The sequence below is a fragment of the Dryas octopetala genome, chromosome 2, assembly GCF_963921425.1.
Source record: "Dryas octopetala chromosome 2, drDryOcto1.1, whole genome shotgun sequence".
Taxonomy (NCBI): domain Eukaryota; kingdom Viridiplantae; phylum Streptophyta; class Magnoliopsida; order Rosales; family Rosaceae; genus Dryas; species Dryas octopetala.
The window spans coordinates 27,881,628-27,901,027 of record NC_141367.1 but is presented as its reverse complement, the minus strand read 5'-3'; the positions used below and the strand labels follow the sequence as shown (position 1 = coordinate 27,901,027).

Below are 19,400 nucleotides of genomic sequence, written 5' to 3'. Positions count from 1 at the left end.
CTTTCTCTCTGCGTATTTGTTCTCTGTTCCCATTTCTCGCATTCCCAGCTCCTTCTTCTCCTTCTTCTTCCCCCATATTTTTTCTTATATTTTTTTTTCAAGAAAGTAGCAAGATTGTAGAAAACCCAGAAGAAGTCAGCCACAGATTTTGATTCAGATTTTTGCAATGACTTGCTGATTGCTTGCCAACACAAGCGTGTGTGTGTGAGCTAAAGAGTCTAAAAGAGAGTACCTTCGGAATAGCAAATGGGCAACTGTTTAGATTCTTCTGCTAAAGTAGACACCGCACAGAGCTCCCATGGTACTTCTGGTAACTTACAAATGATTTGCTATGATTTTTTATTTTTAAATTTTAGAATAATTTATTTGCTTATTTTTGCTTAAATGAGCTGGTTTTTGGATTTTGATGGGTGTGCTCTGTTGTTGGGTGGATTTTAATGTCTTTGGGGGAGTCTGTAATCGTTTAAAGTTTTGGAATTTAAGTGGGTTCGGTTGGTTTTAGCTCGATTAGAAAGTGATGTTCTTTTTAGATTTTGGGTAGCTCGGTTGGAATAAGTTCATTGGCATTTGTGGAGCAAATTCTTCTAGTTGTTAGACGAAGCCTCTCTCTTGGTTTAGGTCCTAGTTTCATTTTAAGGGAATCAACCTTTGTAAAATGGAAGATCTTCTTCTTCTTGTTTTTCTCTTCTTTTTTTTTCTGCAATGAATTATCAATTTTCAATATCATTTGGAAAGATGGAAATAGCAGTGTTTTTTCTTCCTGTTTTAACAATTGGATTATTTCCTCATTTTAGGTGAATATAGTAGGAACACGTTGGAGACAGCTTTATATAATTTGTAATTATGTACTTTTAATAATCTTTAGCTCACAATTGTGTTTTGCTCAATATGTTTTCTTTTGCCTTTGAAATGGGTCATTTTGTGAAAAAGGGTTTTAATACTTACATGAATTCGTTACAAAATCGTGTAAAAGTTGAGCGTTAGGATGGCACGCTAAACTCTTTAGAAGCAAAGACTTTAACAATTGGGGCCTAAGGGGAAAGGGATGGTGGTCCTTTCTATAAAAACAGAGGAGGTATTCTTATGTCCATAAAATCTTACTTCATCATACATTAGTTATCACAGAACAAAGATGCTTGATTTAAGGTGTTTTGTGAGCCAGGCTAGCTTGTACCTCTGCTTGACATTAACTGATAACTCAATACTTTGTACTATATATGGCATTTCTTGAGGAATGCTGTGAGTGGGTGTAGGTTTGAGATTGGTTGAGCTCTTAATTTTTTTTTATCTTTTTATTTTTTGGTTTGGTAATGTGTCTGTTTATGCACTTGCCAACTACTTTTTCTCCTGTCAGCATCAGGGGTTTCCAAAAATTCCAGCAAAACCAGCTCCTCATCAGCTGCTCCCTCCAGCTTGACCATCCCATCATATAGTGAAAAGAGCAATGCTTCAAGTCTTCCTACCCCAAGGACTGAAGGCGAAATATTGTCATCTCCAAATTTGAAAGCCTTCTCATTCAATGAACTAAAGAATGCCACCAGAAACTTTCGCCCTGACAGTCTTCTTGGTGAAGGAGGATTTGGTTATGTTTTCAAAGGATGGATTAATGAAAACACATTTACAGCTGCAAAGCCAGGGTCAGGAATTGTTGTTGCTGTCAAGAAGCTCAAACCTGAAGGTTTCCAAGGCCATAAGGAGTGGCTAGTAGGTTTCAACTATAACAATATTTTCTTTGTTTGCGTTTGAAATGTCATGTTTGGCTTATTTACTGATAGCCACTCAATTTCAGACAGAAGTGAATTATCTTGGTCAACTCTATCATCCAAATCTGGTTAAGCTTATAGGGTACTGCTTGGACGGTGAGAACCGGCTCTTGGTGTATGAGTTCATGCCAAAAGGAAGCTTAGAGAATCATCTGTTTAGAAGTAAGCGATGTTTTTATCTAATGTTACTAGGAAGCATGGTGTTCCCGTTTCGTCTGTGTTTCTTCAAATTGTTTAATCTCTCTGGAAGTCAACAATTTTTGCTCAGTTAGTTGCCACTTGCCAATAAACAAGAAAAAAAAAAAAAAAAAATCTCAAATGAGGCTGCATTTTCAATATTAAGAAACTCCTTGGTTTGGCTTTGAGTAATGTTGGACTTTTATATTTGTTTCACAGGAGGGCCGCAACCACTTTCATGGGCAATAAGAATGAAAGTGGCCATAGGTGCTGCCAGGGGGCTCAGTTTTCTTCATGATGCCAAATCACAAGTCATATATCGTGATTTTAAGGCGTCCAATATTTTACTAGATTCGGTATGTTGAATAAAGAGGACGCTATTCCATCTTTGGCGGTCATGTCTGAATATCTTATGATTAAATAGTATAAATTACTGACATTAATGGTGCATTTGGGGTCCAGGAATTCAATGCGAAACTTTCTGATTTTGGCTTGGCTAAGGCAGGTCCTACTGGTGACAGGACTCATGTGTCTACTCAAGTCATGGGTACTCAAGGCTATGCAGCACCTGAATATGTTGCTACAGGTATGTTTAATGTCTATATTAAGTGTTGTTGGTGTTATGAACATCTCTGAGTCATAGTCTATATGGGAAAAGTTGATTTATGAACGTCCAACTGAAGTAAGTTTGTTATGAGTATTACATATTAATAAATGAACACAATTTGCATTGAGGCCTCTTTCTTGGCCGTTGCACCAACTTTCATACAAGCCGGACTGGTGACCTCAAACTTTTTTATTAGAAGTTGCCAATTGACCAAGTGGGAGTTTGTAAACTTTCCTTTCTATTGATTCAAAAAGCTTGAAAAAGTTAAGCCTTTTGAGTTGCATCTGAGAGTTGGATGGTACAAATCTGACTGTTCTAATTATTTGCAATTAAGATATTCTCGAGGTGGAAGTTCTATAAAAATTGGCCTTGTATTTACATGCAAGCCATAGTTGGAGTAGATACGATCATACCATATGATGCATATGATATTGAGTACTTGTATTCATCGAGTACACAACGCGTGGTAATGCTTCTGTTGATGGATTATACCCATGTTCATTGTTTAACAGGTCGGTTGACTGCTAAAAGTGACGTGTATAGTTTTGGAGTTGTATTACTGGAGCTATTGTCTGGACGACGAGCTGTTGATAAAACAAAAGTTGGTGTGGAGCAGAATCTGGTAGACTGGACAAAACCATATTTGGGTGACAGACGAAAACTATTTCGGATTATGGACACCAAGTTGGAGGGCCAATATCCTCAGAAAGCAGCCTATACAGCTGCTACTCTCGCTTCACAGTGCCTAAGCCCAGAATCTAAACAAAGGCCAACAATGTCAACTGTAGTAGCTACACTGGAACAACTTGAATCCCCAAAAACTGCAGGCAGAACCTCTCAATCAGAGCAGCAGACAGTTCATGCTCCTTACCGCAAGTCCCCAATGCGACACCACCGTTCTCCTCTACATTTAACACCAAGTGCATCCCCATTGCCATCCCACCGGCAATCTCCACGTGTGCGTTGAAGACAGTTTTCTCTGTAAATTACCTATTTGATTCCACATAGAATCAAGTTTGGGCTTGTATTTTGACACAATTTTGAGTTATTCTGAAGAGGTTACTGCTGCCTGTAATTCTTTAGCTATGCAGATTTTTGCAGCGGTAATTTGCTTGTGTAAAAAGTTAGCTACCTCGGACAACTTCTCTCTGTCTCTCTCACACTCTCTCTCTCTCATTCATTTATTAGAGATTAAATTTCTTGACTTCTACCCCAATGGAACAACACTTGATGCCCTATGAGTCAGGGAAATTGATGTTTTCATTATATAGTTTAGTGGACCCTTACACAATGGCTATTGTGGGAATAGCATTATCAAGGAAATCAGCTTTTACTATGACTGACATCCATTTCGCCTAGAGAAACTATTGTAAGGAGGTCATGGGGTAAACGTAGGAATATAGAGCGAGTTCAGATTGCTTCGGCTTTTGTTTTCTTGCAACTGCTCCAAATCAGCCACAACTCCTGTCATTGTTGGCCTGCACTTGGGGTCTGAACAAAGGCATCGGAGGATGAGTTCTGCAAACTGCTGAGCTTCTTCCATTGGGTAGTTGTTTCCAAGTCTCCGGTCGATTACATGATGCAGTAGTAGGTTGTTGCTAAGAAATGGTTCAGCCCACTTGGTAAGATCTCCTGCCATCCCATCAGAATATTTCTTAACGGCACAGGAGCCTGAGAAAATCTCTAACAGAACTACCCCAAAGCTGTATACATCGGTTTTCAACGTTACATGCCCTGTTAAATCAAGAAACACATTAGCTTGTTTAGGGATATAGAATGTCTGGCAACGCTGTACATACAATTAGTGTATACAATGTCTCTCTCATAATAACTGGCCATCGTTTTGAGTACCTGTTCCTATGTATTCAGGTGCGATGTAACCTTTGGTGCCAAGAATCCTTGTCATTACTTGGTCCTGGTCACCTTGGGGTCCATATTTAGCCAGACCAAAGTCTGATAGCTTGGCATTGAAGTGCTGCAATATTAGCAGTCAGGTTGATTGTTAACAAAATTGAACAACTTAGTATACTCATCAGCAGCATGAATAAGAGAACCTCACCTCATCCAAAAGGACATTGGAGGCTTTGAGATCGCGATGAATGACTGGCGTCCCATGAGTGTGAAGACAATCTAGAGCCTTGGCCGCCCCAATTGCTACTTTCATTCTTCTGCTCCAATCTAATTGTGTCCCATTTTCTGTTTATAACAATCAAATCAACCGTAGCTCAATTACTGCATTCCTATCATTAATTTTAGGTTCTATTGCAATCCCTTTTTTTGTCGTCTCAATATTTTTCATTGTCTATATATATATAGTTAACCAAACAGATTGTGGTACTCTTTATGAGTGTTATCTGGAGATTTTCTTACGTGTCAAGAGTTGGGACTCCAAGCTTCCTCCGCTCATATACTCATAAACCAACATTCTATGCTCACCTTCGCAACAGTATCCTATTAGCTTCACTATGTTCGGATGATGTATTTTGCTCATAAATCTCCTTTCATTCTGCAACCATAACATGCATAATTAAATCTCTCTCTCACACACACACACTGAAAAACAGAGACAGAGACAGAGTCTCAGAGAAAGTAAAAAAGCTGACCTCCCATTCTTCATGGCCTTGTAATCCCGTCTTTCTGAGCCTTTTGATAGCAATTGGGAACCCATCACCTGGTTTTGCAGCAGTGTTCATATTGCAATAACTGACATATCCCTTGTACACATCGCCAAAACCGCCTTGCCCAATTAAATTCTTGCTACTAAATTTGCGTGTGGCATCCTTCAGGGCGCTGTAACAAAAGCAGTGTAGCTTGTAACCATGAAACACTCCATCCTTATTCACTTCCCCAAAAGTCAGACCTCTTCGAGGGCCGGCAGGATAACCACGCCTTCTATCATCTCTACTACCATTTCCTGCACCTGCAAGAGTAGACACATTACATTAGTTCACTTAATTAGATCTATTAGAATTTCGAATACACACACACACACACACACACACACACACACACACACACACACACACATGCATGTAATGATAACTATATATACCTATCTCTGTGTTTGAAGAAACATATGGATTCCTCTCTCGAAGTGGTAATCCTCGTCTTTTTTGACCCTTACTGTTCTTTTCTGTACCCAGAGGCATGTAGGATTAACTGATTATTGGATAAAGAAATAGACACAAGCATTTATGTTGAGCCAAAGTTTAATGGGACATGTAATATATAGTACCTTGACCTTGTAAGATAGTTGAGGAAACAGTTGGAGCCCTGTCTTGAAGTACTGTTTTATAAGTTTTTTTGGGTTGAGAAACTTGTAACGCATTGACTCCTTTACCAAATTAAAGAGTTTCAGTTTAGAAATTTCTATGCCTAAATATTCAAGTTTGTGAATAAAGACACGTTAAATTTTACTCGATAAGAATGCAAACCAGTGTGAGGTTGAGCAATGTCAACCGGTGCGTTTGGCTCCTGAAGTTTTTTCCTCAAACAATTTCCCATGACCCCAGTACTACCTGATGATATTAGTCAATTGTGAAGCCAAAGACATTAAGAAATATTGGGATGAAAATGTTTGAGGAAACTGAGAGAGATTGTGGTGATCAAGGAGGCATAGTAGAATTATAAGCAGGATATATGGAGTACTAAAACCACTGGGCCTAGTTTAAGATGATTGGGTGATTTGGGCAAGGTGACACTTTTGGCGATGATTTCGAAGTGTTGGGACTTGGGATCTATGAAATGTCTCTCTTTATCATCAAAATTGTGACAGGAGCTAGAAGAAGGTGAACAGAAAATGGGGTTGCTCTATGGAACAACCTAGATTGATGGATATGGGATCGATGTTAATTAATGTTCCGAAGATTTTGGTTTGGTAACTAGTGTACTAGGACTATATATTAAATGCTTATTACAGCTGGAAGAAGTGGTCTGGTCGCAACTTCTCAACATGAGGGGTCAAACTGGAGAAAGAAACAAAATAGCAAAAACCCACCTCCTGTAATTAGTAAGCTGGCCTTAATAGAGATAATAGTACAAGTCAAAACTACTTGGGCTCCCCTTATCGTATTATAATTAAGCAGGATATGGTACCCCACAATTTGGGTTCTTGGATGCATGAGAGAACACAAACGGTGTGCGATTGGAGTAAACGACACAAAAAATACCAAGTACGTACGTTCATGTTTTCTTACGCGGCATGTCGTTTATGTGAACACAGGTCTTTTAGTATTATTAATTACATCACATTACAAATATATTATGTGAACATACGTGTGGTTTAATTTGGAGTCTTATGGTGCGGTAGCTTTGTTAATATATGGGGTTTTGGGATAATTAATTTGAGGGCTTTTTTAAAAGTTGGCGATTGAAGTGAGGTGGAGCCAACAAATAATACAAATTAATTTGTACACTCACATTTGGCATGTCCCGGCCTTTTTGAGTTGCCCTTGCTGCTGGGAGAATCTTGGGGTTGTCTGACTTGTCTCTATGCACTTCATGATCAAATTAACTATTGCCATAGGTCATATATAATATTAATATGACATAAATTAAAGCTATATATTCTAGCTATATATAAAGTATAAACTAATGAATGTTTGTTTTTGAATCCAGTTCGAAGTAGGGCATAATAGGATGCCATGTTACCAAATAGCAATCCCCATCGTATGTACCTAAATATTAGACTTTTATAAACCCAAAACTAAGAATTCAAAAAACGAATTTGAGAAAGAAAACTAAAATGACAAAAGGGTTCTAGCTATTCGATCGATCTTCACTGGTTCAATTAATCTGGTCTAGGAGACATCTAGTACAGCTCTATGCTGGACATGATTATTAATACACCATTGTTATTCTAATTTTAGTATTATAAGTTACTTTAACTATATAGATGACAAGGTCTTTAATTAACTTAATGAGAGGGGTGGGTACGTAAAGATTTAGTGTTCACTTAATTATATACTGCATGTCAAGCATTTGGATATCAAGCCGAAAAATATGAGGAAAATAACAGTAGCACAGTGAAATAGAAGGAGCATGATATATCGTTTGGGTTTAGTATGTTATATACGTACACATGAAAGCATATATGCTTGCTGTACTTAAATTAATCATCGGGGTACTTAATACTAACATATGTTCATGATCTGCTGCAGTAGACTGAGTTCATATATCTGTCTGTGTACATGTGTACGTATGTTGTATGTACTCATGTGATCGACCAGCAATTTGTCAGTTGAAATTAATTCAGTATGCTTTATCGACTTACTCCACACTCAGAACAGTAGAAGAATGAGATTAATTGAGAAAGTTAGAGAGAAACTGTGACAGAAAAAGTAGAGAAAATCGAGTGTTTGGAAGAAACTTAACTAATGAATAATATATAGTTACAGCCAGCTGTTCATTAATTTGAGCTATTATGTGCTGCTTTTCGATGTACAGGTTCTGCATGCTCCTCTTTAGATGCATGTAGCTTGATCTGATGCTTAACTAACAGTACGTAACCTAAGCGGCTAAGCTTATGATCGACCCCCCCTCAAGCTGAAGGGGTTGCACAACACATTCAGCTTGACCTTTTAACTTTTAAGTAGTGGAAACTTTAAGATCGATCTTGACCACTAAGTCTTATGCCTTCTTAATTTTTTTTGGCCATGAAATTAAAGAAGGATTTCTGACGCCTTCTTTTTTTTTTTTGGGCCACGAGTCTGACGCCTTCTTTAAACAAAAGAAAAAATATGTATGTGCTTCATTAAGAAAGAGTGAACAAAATGTCATGCATGTACAGATGCACTTTGTGAGTAAGAAGATTCCTGTGTCCAATAAATAATAGAGAAATTAAGCTTGTTAATTACAAGAAGAACAATGAAATTAAATTAGAACACGTACTGCTTGATATGAAAGAATGGGCTGCTACCACTACTGTTGACCAAAAACTTGTCTTGCACTTGAATTGAGATATATATATATATATATATCATCAAATGACACCAGGAGTTCCCCCAAACACTTCAGTAGAGACCATAAACTAGTTTTTAACCCTTAATTTAAAGGATTAATTAATTCCAAGCTAGCTAGTGAAGTGTTCGGGGGAACTCTAGGGGACACCTGATATTGGCAGACGTACGTTAATGAATTACAAACGAGTAGTAATTTTGATTGCTTGGGTTACCAATGCAACCATGCATGCATGCTATTTATAGTGCATACCAGCCTCTAGCTATCTTAATTTTCATTTGGTCATGAGTAGTAGTACATATATTACATATGTTTGCATTTAATTGGTAGCTAGTAGTGGGAGTGAACCTAGACACAAGTGTGGGTTAAATTCAATTGAAGGCAAGAAAAGAATCTTGATTCTTAAGGTGTGTCGATCAACTTGTCCAGCCTTTCGTTTCAGATACATCCTCACCAAAATCTTGTTTATACTTTGCGCCCATGTCATGTAATCACAGAATTGAAATTAAAGGCGGGACGTACAATATCTGTGAAAACCATGGTATATAACTGGAAATTAAGCATCAACAAATTAAGATCACCACCTGGCCCACCCAGATTCCTTGACCATCAAGAGAATCTTAAATGGCATTATAAGCTTACTGCATGATCAACACAATTAACGTTGGTAAGGTGTTTGATAAAAATCCGTTATATACTCGCTGTCTAAGTGCCCTGTAGGGCTGATCTCCAAGTTGATCCAAGATATGTATGTGCTAGCAATCTATGAAAATGACTGAAGAGGACGTGTGTACCTACGTGCAACTGAAAACCCAGAAAAGCTGGGTGGCTGGGGAGACCTTGCATTGTGGCCACTCGTTTAAACAATATTCCCCACCCTACCTCATTTTCCCCACAATTCTGACCAGGTTCATTAATTTGGGTAGCAACATCTCCATGTACGAGGATATGTCTCTAATGGTTCTCGTACATAGTTACATACCATAAGGCCTAGCTACCTACCTTCTTAAATTTCTCTCTTGACATGCACCTATAAATAGTAGATAATTGCTACTGCATATAAACAAGCTAGCTAGCTAGAGATATCGACGACTAAAGATCGTTAGTTGTTCCCTGGAGTTCCCCTGATCACTTCACTGAGGCAATGTAACTATATGATCAAATTAATTAAGGGCTATATATATATATGATGATCACTTTGTCCTACTGAAGTGTTTGGGGGAACTCTGGGTAGCATCTGACACTCATCATCCACAAGCTAGCTGCTGGTCGATCAATGCCTACATGTACATATACATGTGTGTGTGAGTAATCTTCTCAAACTTAATTTATATGTATGCTACATAATGCTTCTTCATGATCTACGTTACGTGTCTTGAGCACATGCATATTAATTAACTTGAATATATGACAGAGATATATATGAGTCGTTATTACTGTAAGTATAAATTAAATTATTCGGACAAAAATCGAAGAAGGGTTTGATTATGATTAGATTTCACACTCAAATCCTTCTTTGATTTTGCTCAAGCTTGAACCAGTGACTTTACTTCTATAAAATTCGAACACATATACCTTGATGTTCTCACGTCTCACTTAACTATAGTGGTTTTCCTTTTTATCAATTGGTTTCTTTTCTATAATAGGTATTGGTTTCTTAATTTTCTATAATAGGTATTGGTTTCTTTTCTATAATAGGTTTTGGTTTCTTTTCTATTATAGGTTTTGGTTTCTTTTCCTATTTGGTTTCAAATCTATAAGGTTTGGGCTTAAAAAAAAAAAAAAAAACCCTTTTTGTTTACCTCTTTTTATTAGTTAATATTTAAACTAATTTTTTTAGAAATAACACTGTGGTTATATATAATACATTTTTTAATTGAATTGGGGAAAGAAACCCAATAATATTTGGGTAATTTATTTGGTGCATATAGCAAAGACCACAGCTGTTCAATCGTTGAATCCCAGCCGTGGATTTAACCTTGGGGATGGAGTGGCAGCTAGCCAGCTATGTAGCAAAGACCCCTACTTGCCGGCCGTTAAGGGCAAATGCACCGCCATATATATATATACAGGCTCCTTCTGTTGAGGTATACCTCAACTTATTTATGTTGAGGTATACCCTATTGGGGCCCACACGAGTCGTTTTGTGTCAATCCGAACCATTCATTTTTTACATCTCCATTGATAGATCATCCTTCCAAAAAATTAGTCAAATCGGAAATCATTTGCCTATCTAACTTTGATCAAATAAATGGACGAACCAAATATTTTCGATGAAACCGTTCATTTGTTTTATCAAAGTTAGATAGACAAATGATTTCGGATTTGACTAATATTTTGCAAGGATGATCTATCAATGAAGATGATCCTTGCGAACGGTTCGGATCGCCACAAAACGACTCTTGTGGGCCCCAACAAGGTCATACCTCAACATAAATAAGTTGAGGTATACCTCAACAGAAGGAGCCTGTATATATATATATATATATATATATATATCCGCGTACAAAATTACAAATAACAGATCTTTGTATATACAAGTACATATAGTGCTAATTAATTACTTTGTGTTACACAACATATTCGTTTAATTAGCTCGATCGGTCTGTGAGTCTTTGGTCATGGAAGTCCATCACTATGCCGAAGAGCTTCATTATTGCGTACGACAAGATCACCAGTACGACCACCATAATCAAGATCAGACAGTACTAGGAGTACCTTCGATCACTTGTACCGGTTCAAGTTTTCATCCACTTTGTTTACAAAGTGAAGCATCAATTAATATGCAATTTCTTGATATGACACACAGATCATGATCCCAATTGGCCATCCATCTGATCATCAAGAGAAGCAACTAGCTAGGCATACAGTTCGATCTCTCGATGGTAGACAACTCCTTGATGTACGTTTTACCAATTCATATCTTTCCCACCAGCTCTTCTGCCTTGCTTGGAGTCGAGTAGTCGACCCTTCTCTGCACTCTCCCATAGTGGATCAGATCATCTTCACTTGCCTAACGGATGGAGGGACCGGAAGAGAGCAACAATGGCCAGGATGGTACCGGCAAGTGAGTCGTCAATTGAGGAACTTCTGAAGGAGAGGGTTAGAGTGGTAGTGAAGGAAAAAGATTGACGAGAGTGGGATTTGCAGTGTATGTCTGCAGGAAGCTAGAATTGGGTGCAGGGCGTGCATGCCTTGCTCGATCTCATGTGTATCATGCCGACTGTATAGCAACATGGCTGAGGAAGAGTCACCCACTTTGCCGCTTTGAAATGCCTACTCATGATCCAGAGTCTCGGTCTTCTTTAAATTGATGTTAATTTCTAGCTTTCATGTTCTCTAATTTTTTTCTTTTGTAATTAAAATATTTGCATTGCACGATATATATATCTTCAATTTTTTCTTCAATTAATGTTACTTTCTAGGTGTTTGGTTAATCTTGATTTGAAGTTATATATCAATCGTGAGACAATTCATGCGATTTTTTCTTTTTCTTTTTTCTTAGAATTTATGCGATTGAGTTCATTGAGGAATTGAATCGATTCTAGATCTTCCGGGAAGGTTTAGGCCTGCTTTAGGAGGTTGTGTATATATATATATATATATATATATATATGAGTTTCATTCCTTTTCATTTTTTGTGCACTACAACAAATATGGCCAATGATCACTTTGAAAAGAAACTAGATTAGAGTTAGTGGCTATTGACATTTTTTTTCATCGCTAATTAATATTTTAGTTGAGATAAAGAAAAGAGTGGAGTTAAAGGTTGCCACATGTTACACTAATAGATATATTAGTTGACTTAAGGGTAGTATGACAAAAAGAAAAACTCATTTGGTGGAATATTAACTAAATATAACTAAAATAATGAAAAAAAATAGTAAATACAACTAAATGGGTTGCGTTGGGCTGCGGGTGGTAAAACCCATTGTCTGAGATCCTTTCTTCCCACCACAAATTCAACCAAAAATTGGAAGAGTGGAAATTTCTTTCACTTCTTATAATGTCTAGTCTAGGCGTCTAGCGCACGAAATCACATGAATTTGGGTTTCTTCGGTCACTGTTTACACCTGTGTTGATGAAGGATAACAAAATATGGTGATTTTAGTTTAAGGGGTAAATGTGTAATTTTGTTACTTAGGGTTGATGGAGGATAAAAAACTAACTCCAGCAATTCATTTTCATTTTCTCCAAACCCCAAACCAGCCGTACCCTCTCTTCTCTCTCATCTCTCTGTCTGTGATCGGACCACCATCGTCTGGTGGAGGATTCTGGCGAGATTATTGCCAAACTCTTCTTCTTCTCCTTCTCTCTCTCCCTCTGATCTCTGTCTTTCCAAAAACCCAGCCATGAAGCTAGATCAAAACCAGACGAGGGTTTATTCTTTGTAGATCTGAAAATACATGGTAGGTTCTGTTTGTAGATTTTTCTCTCTTTTCTCTCTCATCTATTTGTAGATCTCATTTTGTCCGTATTTCAGGGTTTTTTTGTTTGTTGTATCCAATTGATTAATCAACAAAATTAAATAAGTAAATTGTGGGTTATTTTGCAGCGAGGAGTGCAACAAGGATGTGCCAATGCCACTAATCAGCATGCACAATTGTAGCCTTGATGCCAAAATCAAGATGCACTTGGGTGGGTGTTTTGTGTTGTGTGAATTGTTTGTGAATATGATTTGGACTTGCTTTGATTAATTTGTTTGATATGTTTAGAGTCTCAAGTTGTGGAGAAGTCTATTGAAGTGACTAAGAAACCTTTCATAGAGAGGTATTCCTTGTTCCCATATATTTGAGTGGCTTTGTACGATTTTTGTCTCTTCTGATATTGCTGGATGTATGTTTTTTGCAGACCAAAGGCAAAGAGAGCCAAGACAGAAGATTGTGAAGAAGGGCAAGCATCCATACGATTTTTGTATCTTTTGATATTGCTGTATGTATGATTTATGTATCTTCTAATATAAGTGTAAGTAGCAAGTTCATTTTGATTCAATGAAATTCACATTTCTGGTTGCTTTTATTTGATTAATAATGGATGAGTTAGAATCTGCATTTTGCTGTCATGGAGGTCCATATTAGGGCAGGTCCTTTTATAGTTGTATAATTAAACTGTAAACATTTGCTACATGATCTCCTTTTCAACTGCAACTGCCAGATGATCCATATTAAGTTGTGGAATGTGGGCATGTCCAGTGCAAATAGCACATCAAATATACTAGAAATAGCAGCAAAAACCACTGGAATTATGCATTGCAATTAGCAGCAAAATCATTTGCCAATTTATCAAATATATATAATCATTTGCAAAGGCATTTTGATTAACACCAATACAGCAACATTTCCATCAATGGTGATCCCATATTAGCAACTATCTGCAATATTGGTGGAGCCACAAGCTGTCAGTAGTGAAAGACAGTTCTTGTCTCCAAACTCCACCATTCCAAAAAAAGGGTTTGCTTAGCCACTTTGTCACTCCATTCTGAACAACCATCAGCTTAATGGTGACTGCAGAGTGGCAATTGCTAAATCACTACCATTGATAGTGGTTGCTGCATCAATAGCTAATAGAACAATAGTGATGATAAGAGGATAATGTTATAGTGGTGGTAATCTTTTTTTTTTCTTTATGGGCAAATGTGGTAATCTTTTTTTATATATTGACAACCTCCAACTCCTAGCAAAATTCAGACCTTATGTAATACTAGAGGGATTATGTTTTTTGACCATATTAAAGTGGTCACATAAATAATTATAATAATTACCATATAATAATGAACTACATTTACTAACTAATCTATTTATATAGATGGGTTTCAAGCGAGACGATAAATAAAGAAATTAGTAAATATGGTGTAAATAATTCTCTTTACATAAATTCTTACAATTTATGCAATGAGTATACATGCATCAACCATTACATATATATATATAATCATTACATAAATTCTTTTAATTTTGTGCACCGACCCCCAACCGTAGCAAATTAAGGTCCGGGCCCTCAACCCAATTTCCAAAGATATTGTGCTTAATTACTGAAGATTTTTACTTAATTTCCAGCAGGAACAAATCTTTAGTAATCAGTAAGAAAATTCGATATGATCTGCTGACTTGATGTACATATTCCAAGAAGAAGTAGGAATCGGTCATTGACTAGGCTGTAGTTAGTAAGCAAATTGATCGAGCTCATTCCGAGTTCAATTACTTTTCAATATAAAAATTAAAATGAAGTCAGAGTCGGTGGCTAGTTACTCCTCTGCCAAGTAGGAAACTCCCCAGCGCCCTATAGTATATATATTATTGTTGGTCCTCGATCACTCCCCAAACCCTAGTTCAATTAATTCCATCAATCCATCTTCAACATACGAATTCTCTATCTCTTTCACTCTTTGAGTAGCAATTAGTTTCCATGGAATTCCATCACGAGCAAGAAAGCTTCAGCTATTCCGTGGGACAAGTGAATGAAAACCTAGACCGCTTCCACACCAATCCTCAACCCGTTCAACTCTCCATCAACTTGGAATACTTGACCGTCCACAAATACGTCGATCGTTCCTCGGACGACACAGTTACCACCATCCGCCAATATTGGGTGTTGGAGAGTATGAGACACCAATTCGATATGAAGGTGGTAAAGAACTACAGGCAGGCGTACCTTACTTTCTCCGCCATGCTGTCCTCCATCGGAATCAAAGACGACACCGCTGTGCACTTTGAGTTGGTGGAAGAGATCCAACGGTGGGCCTCCAGAATCGGGAACCAAGTTTCCAACATGGGGCGCAAGGTGTTGCCCTTGCGTGCTTTTATCATGCGCTTGCACACCATGATTCACTGTGAGAGGTGTTTGGTGGATAGGGTTATGAGGGAGTCGATGGCCAACGCGAATCAGATGGTGCCGGCCAGCGATGAGGCCATCAAGAAGATGCTCAAGAGGGGTAGAGTGAAGAAAGAATCGTCGACGTTCTTGTCGGAGGAGGAGGGTTAAGGAAGAAAGAAGAGAACATGTGTGGCTGACGGCGACAGTTGCACTGTTTGTTTGGAGGAGTTTACTGCGGGGTCGAATGTGGCCTTCATGCCTTGCTCTCATGTGTTTCATGCCAACTGCATTGTGAGGTGGTTGAAGGAGAGTCACTATTGTCCTATTTGTCGCTTTCAGATGCCTACTAATTCAGTTCAAACTTCTTAATTAATTTGGATTTTCGATCGAGTTTATTTTGATTTTCTTGAACAGATGTTATTTGTAATTATATTTCATTTATGTCACAGTATCATCTATATGGTTTAATTGAATATATGTTGGCTTGTTTATTTGTGTTAATGTTTAATTACTTTTGATAAAGGTGCTGGGTTTTCTTTTATATATATACCGGATCGAAATTCATCATTTGATTGATCAAAACGTAACATTTATAAACTGCAACTTTTCACTCTCATCATTAAGAAACCAAAAGAACCCCCAGCTAGCTAGGTTAAGTGTACGTATTGAGACTATAGGTTGCTTAACTAATTAAAATTATGGCCTTCAACAAGTAATCTCACTGCAAAATTAACTAGGCCGGGGAAGCTGAAAAAAAAAAAAAAAAAAACCTGCAGCCACCATATATTTTTCACGAGCTCTATTTTAAAAAAGATTTCCAATTCCATATGAGCTAATTCAAGGTGCTATCTGCATGATTAAAGATCTCGTTTCTTTTTCTTTGATTTCTTTTTCTTTTTTGTTATGAGGAGAATCTCAGTCTTATTTAAATTGATCTTGATTTCTAGCTAGTTTTTATGTTTTCTACAATTTCTGTAATTAAAATATATACATTGCATGATCTTCAATGTTAATTTCTTGGCTTTTGGTCAATCCTGATTTGATATATGTTACCGATCTTGTTAGAACTAATTCATGCGATTTTCTTTTTTCTTTTCCTTTGCTCTTAGAATTCATGGAATGGGTTTAGGCCTGGTTTAGGAGGTCGATCGTATGTAACATAAGTTTTTCCTGCCAATTTTGTGTGGTCTTTGGTAATTTTCATCCAGCTGTCAACCTCCAACAACTAGCAAAGTCCAGATGTCTTAAACATTCTAACCACATTATAAATTTTTATTTTTAATCTGAACCAGATTATAAAGTGATTGCATACGTACATAATTATCATAAGAATGAACTACATTTACTTACTAACTACGCCTACTCATATTTGATTTTCTTTACATAAAATATAATAACTAATGCAATTGGATTCTGATCGCATCATTAATTAACTTTTCAATCAAGATATTACATGAAGTCTAAGTCGGTCACCACTTACTCCACTGACAATTAGGAAACTGCCCACAGCCCTATATATTTTAATTTGTTGGTTCTCACTTGTAAACCCTACTACAGTTGTATCGATCTTGCTAGCTAGAGCCGTTACCAACCCCAATCTATTTGAGTCTGAGGCTAGCTAATCTCCATGGAAGTAGAAATCAACCACGAAATCAACCACACCGACTTCTCCGTCCAACCCTCAACGAAAACCTCGACCACCTCTACCGCAAACCTCTACCGGTTCAACTCTCGATCACCTTCGTCTATGTTACTGAGCACAAATACATCAAGCTTTCAGACGATGACGTAGTGACCCCTGTCAGCGATTATAAGGAGACAAAAGAAGTACGGTACCAATTCGAGAAGAGTGTGGTAAACAAATACGACGAGGCCTACGTTATTCTTTCGGGGATGTTGTATGCAATTGGAAATAGCACCGTTTTGCACGACCAGATAGTGAACGACATCATAGTGTGGGGTCGCAAACTCGACAACATTTTTTTTAACAAGGGTCGCAAGGTTTTGGCGCTGTGCGTTTTTATTAAGCGAGAGCACACCATGATTTTGTGTGAGAGGTGTATGAGGGAGCGGATGGAAAACGACAGTAATGGGATGGTGCCGGCAAGTGATTTGGCGATCACGAAGATGCTCAAGAGGGGTAGAGGGAAGAAAGAATTGCCGTCGTCGTCGGATGTTCGAGGAAGGAAGAGGAGGCGATGTTTAAGTGAGAGTGAGAGTTGCACTAGTGTTTTTTTGGAGGAGTTTGATCTTGCTCGCATGTGTTTCATGCCAACTCATTGTGAGGCGGTTAAGGGAGAGTCATTATTGTCCTATTTGCCGCTTTGAGATACCTACTAAGGGAGAGTCTTAATTCGTTCCATAATTAATTTAGAGTTGATTTTTATAATTAAATTTTCTTCGGTGAAGTTTGTAATCAAATTTCTATATATATGAGATGAAGACTTATTATGGTTCAAGTACTTATTTGCTATGTCAGTTTATTTCTGTTGTAAAGATATATGCTAGCCTTCCTTTTACCCGAAATTCATCATGTAATTGATCAAAACGTACCACTGTGTACAAACTGAAGTACAAAATGGTATCGATAATTATAAATATGTAGAGTCTGTTGCTGAAAGTACTGAAAAATATGGGCGAACAACATTCAATTAGGAGATCCTTAAATTTGTTTAATTGACACACTAAAAATTGCCACTTCCATAATTAAATTAATAACCAAAAGAACCAGAAAATTCTCAGCTTAATTGTACTGGGACTATTGCTTAACACACTAATTAAAATTATATATGATCGACTTCATCAATAAGTAATCTCAGTACTGCAAAACCATAAAAAATAAAAAATAATAAAAGCAGCCGGCCACCATTGACCAAGCTCTATTTGGAAGAGATCTCCAATTCCATATGAGCTAACTCAAGATACGTACGTACTAACTGCATGGTTAAAATGTTAAACTGTTACATAAAAAAGAATATTGAAATAGAGAGTTATTATCAACTGGGTTAGAGCAAAAATAGTTTTTAAATGTTCATTCCCTGTGGCCAAAAGGACCAACTCTATCCTAATATATTCTTCACCTCCCTAGTATGGTCACACTGTGTGTGCCTTTTCACAAATTTCATTGAATACATCCTAATAACTTAACCACGGAAAATGTACCCATATATAAGCTAGGCGCATTTTAATTTGCCACCATACACCTTCAACCCAAGTGATGAATCTGAAATTCTGAATCAATGTGTCAAAATTAATAATTGGCTATTATTATATTATTATTATGGATCGTACTTAATTTTTACTACTATGATTAATTATTAGATTAGTACGTAAATTAAAGAAACAATTAAAGTAAGGACATATATATAAGATTAGAAGAAATAGGAGAAATTGTAATTTAATATCATGACATTTCTGAAAAAATAAAAAAGAAATTTATCCAGCTTCCACAAAAATAAAAGGATATGCGCCCTCCCGCTTACGAAAAAATAAAAATAAAAATAAAAGGATATGCAGATTACAGTCATGCAAAGCACTATGTGATCAGTTCCCCGTCTACTACATTGCATGTGCTATATATATATATACGAATACCCTGCTGATTAAAATATACACCATATATAATTATTTCCATATTGATATGATCAAGACAAGTAGAAGCAGAAAACATATAGATATTAGTACCAAAAAAAACATATAAATATAGCAATAGTACGTATGATGAGTCATGAAAACATTACTTAATTGAATGCAAGCTATCTGCAGCTCAATATTCCTGCGGTAATGTATCAAATGACTCCAGGGGTCCCCCCAAACACTTCAGTAGAGATAGAAATTAGAGTCCCCAATGAAGTGTTTGGGGGAACTCTAGGGGACATCTGATGTTTGCTGAAGGATCGATCTATATATCTACTACTTTGCTTTCGCTTTGGTTGTGTTGGTGGGTATGAAGTGGTTACTAACCCCCACTATTTATAGGGAGTTTGTGTGCTTGCATTGACCTGAACCTAGACGTAAATGTGGGTTAGATGGGAAGTTGGAAATTCTAAGGAATCGATGGATCGACTTCGAGTAGCCACATG

The 19,400-nt window shown here is 37.2% G+C and overlaps 2 protein-coding genes and 1 long non-coding RNA gene across 4 annotated transcripts; 2 read left to right on the top strand and 1 right to left on the bottom strand.

The window, feature by feature from the left end:
• The first annotated feature begins 62 nt into the window (after window positions 1-62).
• Window positions 63-3,688, top strand: LOC147295100 (putative serine/threonine-protein kinase PBL3). 2 transcript variants are annotated; one of them, XM_086234427.1, is made up of 6 exons: window positions 63-301; window positions 1,355-1,704; window positions 1,790-1,925; window positions 2,160-2,296; window positions 2,403-2,526; window positions 3,060-3,688. In XM_086234427.1, exons 1-6 carry the CDS (start codon window positions 247-249, stop codon window positions 3,512-3,514), a joined length of 1,257 nt encoding a protein of 418 aa, XP_086090553.1. In that variant the 5' UTR covers window positions 63-246; the 3' UTR covers window positions 3,515-3,688. The 2 variants fall into 2 exon arrangements, with proteins under 2 accessions (XP_086090553.1, XP_086090552.1); XM_086234426.1 differs by having other exon boundaries at window positions 63-310.
• A 196-nt stretch (window positions 3,689-3,884) lies between these two features.
• On the bottom strand, window positions 3,885-5,924 carry LOC147295099 (putative serine/threonine-protein kinase PBL3). The gene is made up of 6 exons (XM_086234428.1): window positions 5,600-5,924; window positions 5,151-5,467; window positions 4,918-5,053; window positions 4,607-4,743; window positions 4,399-4,522; window positions 3,885-4,281 (listed from the first exon to the last, which is right to left on the bottom strand). Exons 1-6 carry the CDS (start codon window positions 5,694-5,696, stop codon window positions 3,926-3,928), a joined length of 1,167 nt encoding a protein of 388 aa, XP_086090554.1. The 5' UTR covers window positions 5,697-5,924; the 3' UTR covers window positions 3,885-3,925.
• Window positions 5,925-13,060: 7,136 nt separating this feature from the next.
• On the top strand, window positions 13,061-13,446 carry LOC147295098 (uncharacterized). The gene is made up of 3 exons (XR_015120173.1): window positions 13,061-13,143; window positions 13,221-13,275; window positions 13,357-13,446. It is a non-coding gene; the product is annotated as an uncharacterized LOC147295098 (long non-coding RNA).
• Window positions 13,447-19,400: the final 5,954 nt, after the last annotated feature.

Excerpts from the sequence above, each read along its gene's own strand:
- LOC147295099 (XM_086234428.1), bottom strand. The coding sequence starts at position 5,696 with ATGCCTCTGGGTACAGAAAAGAACAGTAAGGGTCAAAAAAGACGAGGA. Across the intron at positions 5,468-5,599 it reads TTCTTCAAACACAGAGATAG|GTGCAGGAAATGGTAGTAGA; the intron begins GTATATATAGTT and ends CTACTCTTGCAG. Across the intron at positions 4,744-4,917 it reads GGAGTCCCAACTCTTGACAC|AAAATGGGACACAATTAGAT; the intron begins GTAAGAAAATCT and ends TGTTATAAACAG.
- LOC147295100 (XM_086234426.1), top strand. The coding sequence starts at position 247 with ATGGGCAACTGTTTAGATTCTTCTGCTAAAGTAGACACCGCACAGAGC. Across the intron at positions 1,705-1,789 it reads AAGGCCATAAGGAGTGGCTA|ACAGAAGTGAATTATCTTGG; the intron begins GTAGGTTTCAAC and ends ACTCAATTTCAG. Across the intron at positions 1,926-2,159 it reads AGAGAATCATCTGTTTAGAA|GAGGGCCGCAACCACTTTCA; the intron begins GTAAGCGATGTT and ends TTTGTTTCACAG.